Source organism: Taudactylus pleione, unplaced genomic scaffold, assembly GCF_031769625.1.
Source record: "Taudactylus pleione unplaced genomic scaffold, aTauple2 ptg000634l, whole genome shotgun sequence".
Taxonomy (NCBI): domain Eukaryota; kingdom Metazoa; phylum Chordata; class Amphibia; order Anura; family Myobatrachidae; genus Taudactylus; species Taudactylus pleione.
The window spans coordinates 2096371-2106356 of NW_028285036.1; the positions used below are offsets into that span (position 1 = coordinate 2096371).

Below are 9986 nucleotides of genomic sequence, written 5' to 3' on the forward strand. Positions count from 1 at the left end.
TATGTATGTATGTATGTATCTATCTCACAGAAGAGCTACTGTAGCACATATTGCTGACATTAATGCTGGCTATGATAGAAAGGTGTCAGTACACACAGAGCATCGCAGCTTGCTGCGTATGGGGCAGCGTTACCCGTCGATAGGTCAGAGTGCCCATGCTGCCCCCCTCCACCACCTAAAGCGCCTGCAGTGGGCGAGTGCATTTCAGGACTGGACCATGGAGCAATGGAAGACGGCGGCCTGGTCTGATGAATCACGTTTTCTTTTACATCATGTGTATGGCCGGGTGGGATGCAGTCAGGATACCGGCAGGCGCTATCCTGACCGCCGATATCCCGACACTGACATCCCGACATGGGACTAAAGATAGGTGCCGAAATCCCAACGCCTATCATTAGCCCCACTACGGAATCCCGATACCCGGCATACCGAACCAAGGTATGCCTGGTGTTTTAGCGTCCAGCCGCCTGGGGGGTATTAGGTTTAGGGACCCCATGGGGACTTAGGGTTAGACACCCACCGGGAGGGTTAGGGTAGGGGGGGTTAGGCTTAGGCATCACTAGGGGGAGTGTAGGGAGAAGTACCCCCCCCCCCCCGGGAGGGTTAGGTTTAGGGTGCGGGGAGGTGTGGTTAGGTTTAGGCACTAACAGGGGGCGGTTAGGGTTAGGCACTAGGGGGGGTTAGGCACCCCTAAGAGAGGGTTAGGGGAGTGAGAGGGGAGGGTTAGGGTACTTACCCCTTCAGCTGTAGGGATTTCAACCCGCCGGGCAGCCGTTGTCGGGATTTGATCCGGCGGCTAAACAAACACCGGCATTACTTACCGATTTCTGGCCGGGTGCTTGTGCGTCGTTTACCTCCAGAAGAAAGGGCACCAGGATGTCTCCTTACTCTTGGAGGCAGCCTGTTTATAGGGTTACATCATGCCATGCTGGCAACACAGCAAATACGCCTTATTTATCTGACGTTACACAGTAAACCAGGTATGAAAATATAATATAACATACCCCCATTCTATTCAAGGACAACTTCTTCTCAGTTTTGCATTAAATTGTGCCCGTGTAACAAGCTTTCTCCTTCTTAGAGATAAAGCAGGTTTTCCCCCGTATGCTCCCTAACTGTGATCTGGACAGATGGTCTGTGCTCCACTTCATTCACATTGTTTCTCGGGAAAACATAAGCGTAACAGTCTGCAAGACATTGGCCCTCATTCAGAGCCGTTCGCTATTTGCGGTCGTTCGTTCAAAAACAAGGGGTGGCTATTCAAATGATCCGTTCGCAAATTGCAGTCTGTTCACACCTCTAAGTCTGAACGAGCGAGCAAAACATACGCTCGTTTATTTGTTAAAAACGCCCCCTGGCCGCTCGCACCATACGTCATATCCACTATTTATTAGATTAATCGAGTACATCGACCAGCGTATGAACTGCTCGCTATTCTTGTGGTTGGTGTTTGCTACCACAAATTTGCGAGCAGTTCTGGCTATAAAATAACCCAGTGACGTGGTCAATGACGCTGCTGTATTAATTATGCACACCCATAATACGCCCGTTTTGACCTTTAAGCACGCCTGCGTTCGGATCTCCACTCCCCATTTTCAAGCACCTTCCCCTGTTACCACCCACATACGCCTCATTCTGTCACTCAAAATAGCAGGCACTCGCTATATAGCGTACAAACGATTTTTGGCCGCACTGACTGGTTCGCGCATGCGTACTAAAAACCGTACGCATGCGCAGATGTGCAAACATCGCTCGGAACGAGCGTACTGCCGCTAACGAGCGGCTCTGAATGAGGGCCATTGTCACATCCATGCGATAAGTGTGTGTGTATATATATTCATTTTTTTGCCGTCGCAGGTGCAGCTCTATTCAAACTGCATGGAGTCATAGGGCTTATATATGCACATGAATGTTTTACTGATGGACATAGCACAGCCAATACAGCAGAGTACAGCACAGCATACAGCAGTGCGCACACTCCCTATACACATTGACAAAGCAGAACAGCCTCTTGTGACTTGTGAGTCTGGGCACAGCCTATACAGCAGAGTACAGCACAGCATACAGAAGTGTGCACCCCCTATACACATTGACTAAGCAGCACAGCCACTTGTGAGTCTGGACACAGCACAGCCTATACAGCACACCTCAGGGTGCCTGACAAGGAAAAGGCACCGAGTCCAGCCCGTGGCACCTTATATAGAATCCAAAACCTGCGAGATTCCGATGCCGCAAGGATGATGTTTTGCCTCGAAGTGGAATCCGAGTCAGACGGGAAGACCCTGAGCCGCTGCTCGAAATGACTCAGATTCCTGATGATGGGGCGGGTTCCGATTCCAAGGATAGTTAGGCTGCAGCCGCGGGGGAGGGGGAAGTAGGTTTAGACACTCTCGGGGGGGACACTCAGGGGAGGGTTAGCATACTTACGACCCGCTGTCGGGATGTCCTCCCTTCGGGCTTCCGGAATCGGTATGAGAACCGGCGGCTATTCAGCCATCGGTATTTCATTCCGATTCCACACATATATATATATATATATATATATATATATATATATATATAGTTAGATAAAATATATATAAAACATTTATATACACATGCTCACACTTAGGTAGAGCCGACAGCAACCAATTTATGTTGCGTAATGCTGAGGATCTTAATCTGCTGTGGAACTACAAGTCCCAGTATGCCCTGAGAATCTGCCAGAGCCTTTTCACATGCAACCTTTATCATCCAATATCCATTGCACTACTGAGCATCTCCAGCCCCCAGGAGAACTACAATTCCCAGCATATCCTGCCAGTTGGAGGATTGGAATGGAATTTTTAAAAAAAAATTTTTTATTACCAACTAAAACCACATCTTGCAATTTTCTTCACTCGTCACAAAAGTGTTATAAATAGAAAACAACAACAAAAGAAAAGCAATGTGTTTTTTTTTTCCCCCTCCTGCAATAATAATAATTAGCATGTGAGCCGGACTGTAACAAGTCCCAGACAGGGGAATGCGCTGTGACTCCTGCACTGGCCGCCAGGGGGCCCCACTGAGCCACTCCTATGACTTTCTGCAGCCATCTTTCTCCCTGCAAAGCAGAGGCAGGCAGCATTGCAAGAGGGAGCAGGGGAGAGAGAGGTCGCTGCCTCTCACTGGAGTCTGGATGTCCACTGCCTTAAGGAGACCCCAGCCTGCGGATTAAAAGACACAGACAGACAGCTGCCATCAGACATGGATGAAGGGATCCACAGTTTGCAGGAGAGGCAATTACTGGAGCACAGGGATTTTTTAGGGTAAGGAATTGGGACTTGCACAAAAACCAAAACCCCTTTACGTGCTAAGTAGTGAGAGGTGCAAACTGATAACCTGTCACTGCATTTGCAGAATGGATTACCCCTCCTTATACCTGTGCAAGCCAAAGAGGGGTCTCAAGAGAGATGACAGCAAGGTAAGAAGTTTGTATTATTATTATTTGGACAGGGGTGTAGGGTAGGGGAGGTTTCTGATCCTAGACACCGTCTCAAACCTTCATCCTACTTGCAATGAATCCTAAGTATACAGTAGGAGCAGTTAGTAGACTGACACAGGCAGCTCTGCATCTGTCTGCTAAACAAAGTTACCTGCATGTTTCCTGTGTTCTTCCCCCAAATTTCAGGAGACCTACAAACTGCCTCACCGACTGATCGAGAAGAAGAGGAGAGACCGGATCAATGAGTGCATTGCACAACTGAAAGACCTGCTGCCTGAACATCTCAAACTCACAGTAAGATTTCTGCTCTGCTTTCCATACATAATGAATAAACGTGGATATTTGGACAGAGCCCATTCATCGGTTTGTGTCACTTAAGGTTACCAAATGATCCGTGTGTGCGTGTTTTTTTGTTTTTTGTTTTTTTTGTGCACCACCTTGATTGTTGCCCCGGGCTCACACACACTAAAGAAAAAAAAAAAATCTATATATAAATGAAATGTACATTCTCTTTATCAACCCTGCTAATCCTGCACTAGGTCTGCATGCAGCCAGGCTGCCCAGAGCTGGCGCTGACATTGATTTTCTTTCACGTCCGCTTGCAGACGCTGGGGCACTTGGAGAAAGCTGTCGTGCTGGAGTTAACTTTGAAACACTTGAAAGGTTTAACGTCCCTGACGGAGCAGCAGCACCAGAAGATCGTGTCGTTGCAGAACGGTGAGTTGCACAACTGAAAGACTCTATGTGAGATTATCTATTCTATATAATGGTACTATGGGGCTCTTTATTTTGGGTGGGGGGTTTGCAGGCGCTGGCAGTTGTTTACTGCCCTTTTCCCGAACTGGTTGTTGTCACCTGGGTGTTGAATTCTAGCTGGCGTAGCTGCACGGTGTGGTGCGTACGCTAAATGTCGGGCTTCGTGGGTTTGTAACCGGAGATGGAGTCACTTCAGGTAACGGATCAAAGTTCAAACTTAAAACTTCCTGTGAATTTTTTTTTTTCTTGCTGTGTACCAACGGGGTGTAGCTGCAGTTGGGGAGAATTTTTGTTATAGTAAAGGGAATTAAAGGCACAGTTTTTGATTTTGTTTTTGAAAGAGCTAGTGTGACAACCGGAAGCCACGGCGGTCAGATGGGATTTAGGCTCCGTGTCCACCATTTGGCACTATCATACCTGGGTACTGAGTCGCTGCTTACAAGCGTCTTCTTTCTGTTTGTTAAGCGTGTTGTTGTTCTGTAGGGAGCCTATAAAGCATTATCCTGGGTTACAGGTGGAAGGTGTTTTTGTGTTTAATTCTAAATAAGTTCCGTAGATGATTTAATACCAGGCACAGATCAGATAAGCAGATGTCCTCTTGTTGACTTTCCTCTCTCTGTGTTTGCTATGGACAGGGGAGCGCTCCATGAAATCTCCCATCCAGTCTGACCTGGACGCTTTCCACTCCGGGTTCCAGACCTGTGCCAAAGAGGTCCTGCAGTACCTGTCCCAATTTGAGAGCTGGACGTCCCGGGACCCGAGATGCACTCAGCTCCTCAATCACCTACACACAGTCTCCAGCCAGATCCCACCCAGCTCTCAGCTCCTGTCACAGCAGGCCCCCGGTGGCAAGGCGTCTTCTCCGTCTCCGAGTCGGGGAGCGCAGAAGGTGGAGAACCAAACGAACTGCGTGCCCGTCATCCAGAGGACGCAAAACCTGGAGCTAAGTGAGAACGACACAGACACAGACAGTGGTTACGGCGGTGAGGGAGAAAAGACAGAGACCACGGTACAGGGGCACAGTAATGGTAGTGCCAAGAGCCAAGGGGCTAAGAGTGTGACGGTCAAGCAGGAACCGCTGGATGAGCCGTCACCGAAAAGGTTTAAGCCGGACAGCTCGGGATTGGTTGGCCCTGCCGGCGGTGCTGAGCCAATCGCCCGACCTGATGCCAATCTTCTTAACACTTTGATGGGATTTGGAAGTTCTCCATTCAGCCAGCAAGCACCTTTCTGTTTCCCGTTCTACTTCATCTCCCCCTCGGCGGCAGCCGCTGCCGCAGCTTACATGCCGTTCTTAGACAAGGGTGGTTTGGAAAAGTATTTGTACCCAGCAGCAGCAACTGCCCCCATTCCATTTATCTACCCGGGGATACCTGCTCAGGCTGCAAGCACGTTCTCTTGCCTATCCTCGATGTTGTCCCCTGAGAAGATGGCTGGTTGCTCCTCTGCCCTGCTCCCAGAGCTCTGCTCATCCCCCTTCCAGGCCGGTCCGCCCACGTTGACCTCTCTGGACAGGAGTCTGGGCGAGGACCTGCGGGAGCCTTTACAAGATCACCTACAGTCCAACAAGGAAAACTGATTCTAAGACATATATATATATATATATATATATATATATATATATATATATAGATCTATATGGAGCCTCTCAGTTTTGTAGCAAGTCTTGAAGTATATTACTGGATCAACATTAGGGTTGTATATTGATGGGGGGGAAAAAAAAAATCACGGTGGCTTTTATTTAACTCGCAAAGTGCTGGATGAGCCAATTGGGGATTCCACATTTAAGGAATAAAAAAAAAACCTCAATATATTTTAGATTTTTTTTATTTTTTTTCAACAAAATTTAATTCTCAGCCGACTGGTTAAAAAATAAAAGAAAACTGTCACAAAAATATGAATAAAAAAAAGATACAGAAAATAAAGCCCTAGAAGTCAGCGACTTTTAATGATACACTGTTATATAATGGCAGAAGGTTAGGACTTGTAGAACAGGCTGGTTCTCACGTGATTATACTGCAGTGACTGGAGAATGAGAAGCAGCATGACCAGCCCAAGTCCTGACCCCTAGGGGTAAATTTACTAAAGTGAGAGGTGTTGCCCATAGCAACCAATCAGATTCTACTTAACAGTTAACTAGCACCTTCTAGAAGATAATAGCTAGAATCTGATTGGTTGCTATTTGCAACATCTCCATTTGTAAAAACTCCCACTTTAGTAAATGTATCCCCTTGAGTTCGAGAACTTTTAATTGAGTCCCTGCTGCCCAGACAATGATAAATGCTCGACAAGTTCCTTCTATGTCAAACTGTATCTTTAATATGATTAAAAAAAATTAGCACTTTTCTCCAACTATCCACATGTTCGTAAAGTATCGGCCTTTTGCATAAGAAATCACTTTGTCTAATAAATATGTGCACCCTTTTCATTGGTTAATATAGTTATTTATTATAATGCACTAAACTGGTGCCATGATGCAGGGACTGTAGGCAAGGGGGAAAATAAAAACCGTTCCTGATCAGTATTCCTGGATACTAGAATCCCTACTGTAGTACTCCAGACGAAATCTCCCTCCACCACTTACAGTAGGCAAACGAAGCAATTTACGCATACCTGTAATTATTTCAGGAGATGCTATGCCGTAACCTGTTATATAACTGGGGTGTAATTATACCTAGTTTGGCAGAGAGAATAATGGGTTCTCAGCTCTCCCTTCAGCCAACAAATTATGCAACGTCTTTCATACGCGGATATCTAATTGGGCAAAGCACGTCCCTCGCTCCCCACACGTCACATGGAAGTATGTTAAGTCAGCAGGCATGTTTTATTATTGTCTGTGTTAATTGCAGGTATTACAGCCATCACTATGTAATGTTAATGTTGGTCCTGTATTTAATGGTATTTGACAATGATTTTTATTTATTAATTTTTTTTTTTTTATGTTTTTTGCTGTACAAAAAAAAAAAAAGCCTAATTTGTGTTACAAGTCTACAAAATACGAAATCTCTGCAACTTAGGACACAAGGAAGATCTGTCGATAAGATTTTAATAAACTTTCTTGCTAAAGTGAGTTTAAAAAAAAAAAAAAAAATACAACAAAAAAATATCTTTATTAGCTTTGTATCTCGGTATGGTTTATATGTTGGCTTTAAAGGTAAGAAGAAAATGTAGACTATGAACTGTAGTTTCTAGTTGCACTTTAATTTTACCGGTTCCTTTTTTTTTTTTTTTTTTCACTTTGTACAAACTTGCACTTGTTACGATATAAGATTCTTCTAAATACTTGAAAGTGGAATTCGGTTTGAAAAATATCTGTGTGATTGTTTTAATCCAAGGCTAGCACTTTACGGGTTGACTGGCAGCGAATGAGATGTTAGAATGATCATGTCTTCTTTAATTTAACTTTTTAAGACTAACTGGTAGGAAAAAAAAAAGTGCATATTATCCCGGTACCAAGTCTATTTTGTATTTGTTAAAAACAAAGAAAAGAAATTGTGCACTGAACTAATTTATTTGTAGTTTAAAAAGTGTTATTTTTTTTTTTCATAAGTTGATAAACTGGAAGGTGGAGTTGTCCAGATTTAAGGTAGTCCGGCAGCCATTTCTGGCGTGGTGTAACCACAAGTCCCAGCATGCCTGGGACTTTGGTTACACTTCAGCGGGTTGCCATTCTATGGTCTTATCTGTTAACCTCTTGTGTTCTGGAGGTAATTGGGGGGGGAGATGTATCAAGCCTTGGAGAGAGATAAAGTACAAACCAATCAGCTCCTAACTGTCACTTTGAATGCTATGGGGTCTATTTACTAAGCAGTGTTAGGAGACAGAGTGAAAAATGATAAGGTGCCAGCCAATCAGCTCCTAACTGCCATCTCACAGGCTGTGTTTGAAAAATGACAGTTGGGAGCTGATTGGCTGGTACCTTATCACTTTTCACTCTGTCTCCTAACACTGCTTAGTAAATAGACCCCTAAGTTTTAAAATTGACAGGAGCTGATTGGTTCCATTCCGCCCCCAAATAGTGTGAGAGGTGATTCCTGCCCTCCCCCCATGCATTGTCTATGTGCAGCTGGTGCTGGGCACCTGATCGCCAGACTGCTTCTGTAACTAGTTTGGGATGTACGTAGAATTCATGTTTTTAAGGTTCTGGTGAACTTCAATCCCATCACCATTATTAAACCCCTTCTGGCGACCCAAATTGTCTTTATTCCACCAAAACCTGGCACTTTGACAGAAGCTATTTGGTTGCTGGGGAGATACCATCCCAAGAGCTTTCTCTGTTCCCTAAAGTTCCCGAATCATCATGTAGAATCTTGAAGAATGTGATCCGCAGGGGAGCAGACTTTAGTCTCCGGCGAAGCATTATGTCCTATAGTGAGTTTACAGGATAAACCATTTATTGCAGAAGGCATACATATGCCCTAAGGCACTGTTACGTCCCTAACGTTCTGTCATTGCAAGCAAAGTTTTACTTATTCATTTGCGTAGGTCAATCTATCCCTCTTCACGCTCCGTTAAATTATCCCTCTAGAACAGAATTGAGCGTCGGCAATGCCGGAGCCCCAGATTGCCGATCTCCTTAAATAAGCAGCTGTTCTATCTGTGTCGCGGTGCTAACGAGCACAGATTACCTTTAATATTTGCATCGGCAAACTTCATGTGGTCTCCCAAGACCGGGCTGGAAGCAAGCTGCGGCTCTCCTGGTGTTGCGGCACTACAAGTCCCAGCCTGCTCATAGTTCCACAGCAGCTGGAGAAATTCGAGTTACCTTCCCTCTTCTCTAAATAATAATCACCCGCTTCGCTGGCCGAATCTCTCTCCCTGCCTCGCTTGTCAGCTTCGGTTTCCCCCCCTCACCGCACTGTGTTTTATGTATATATATTTTTATTTTTACGGAAGTATGATTTATGTTCCTGCCGCACTTCAGAATTTCCCTTCTAGTGAAATCCTGTCCTGGAGGCTACCAGACAACAGATAATAATAGAGGAAGCGTTTTAATAAGACTTCAAGAAAAACCCTGTCTAGATATTTCTAGGTTGTTACCAAGGCAGCACCGTGAGATTTCACGCTTGAATGTTATGTAAGAGGTGAGAGATGCGACAGAGTGACGAAGGGCGAGAGAATAATCGAGTACTTTATTATATTATTATAATTTCTTTTTTTTGTAATTCAGCTGCTGTTTGCCTCAAACGCTGTGTTTCAACAACGTTTTAAACCTTACCAGCCGACACTTTGGCTGTTTTGTACATAGATGTTAAATACATCCAAATATATGATGTCTGATGAGTTATTTTTGTAAAAGGGGGAGGTAGAAAAAAACAAAATTATTATGTCAAATGTTTTTGTTTTTTTTTGCAGTTTAAATAATGCTCTTTGGAAAGGACTTTGCTGTAACAGAAGTTGGACTTTTGTTGCAATGCTTCTGCTTGGTATTATAATGTGTGCTGTCATAAATTATTGAAATAAAATTAATGCCACCTCGGAAAATCCCAGTCTACGTTGTGAATAGAATGACTGGAGAGTGTGGAGTCTGTAAATCGCTGAGGCGTACTGTAGCGTTACTCAAAGCTGGAGAACGATCGATGTTGCCATATATGCATTCCAAACTATATTCTTGTCAACGTTGATCTCTTCCGGCTTTTGCTAGAAACCTAAACGTATATCAAATTGGTTTCCAATAGGGATGGCCATCGACCATTGATGATTCGAAATCATTGATGGTTATGGCCAATGTCGAATGCTTTCACCATCGATGGCAGGGAGCCAGTGG

General features: G+C 44.7%; 1 protein-coding gene across 1 annotated transcript; it reads left to right on the top strand.

Annotated features, from left to right (window-relative positions):
• The first annotated feature begins 3094 nt into the window (after positions 1-3094).
• BHLHE41 (basic helix-loop-helix family member e41) lies at positions 3095-8041 on the top strand. The gene is made up of 5 exons (XM_088454813.1): positions 3095-3287; positions 3379-3442; positions 3650-3757; positions 4069-4180; positions 4855-8041. The coding sequence occupies exons 1-5, from the start codon at positions 3226-3228 to the stop codon at positions 5796-5798; spliced, it is 1290 nt and encodes a 429-aa protein (XP_088310939.1). The 5' UTR covers positions 3095-3225; the 3' UTR covers positions 5799-8041.
• The last annotated feature ends 1945 nt before the right edge of the window (positions 8042-9986 follow it).

Bases quoted from the DNA above. Each gene is read 5' to 3' on its own strand.
- BHLHE41 (XM_088454813.1), top strand. From the start codon at position 3,226: ATGGATGAAGGGATCCACAGTTTGCAGGAGAGGCAATTACTGGAGCAC. The intron at 3,443-3,649 runs GTAAGAAGTTTG...CCCAAATTTCAG, and splicing joins TCAAGAGAGATGACAGCAAG to GAGACCTACAAACTGCCTCA. The intron at 4,181-4,854 runs GTGAGTTGCACA...TGCTATGGACAG, and splicing joins GATCGTGTCGTTGCAGAACG to GGGAGCGCTCCATGAAATCT.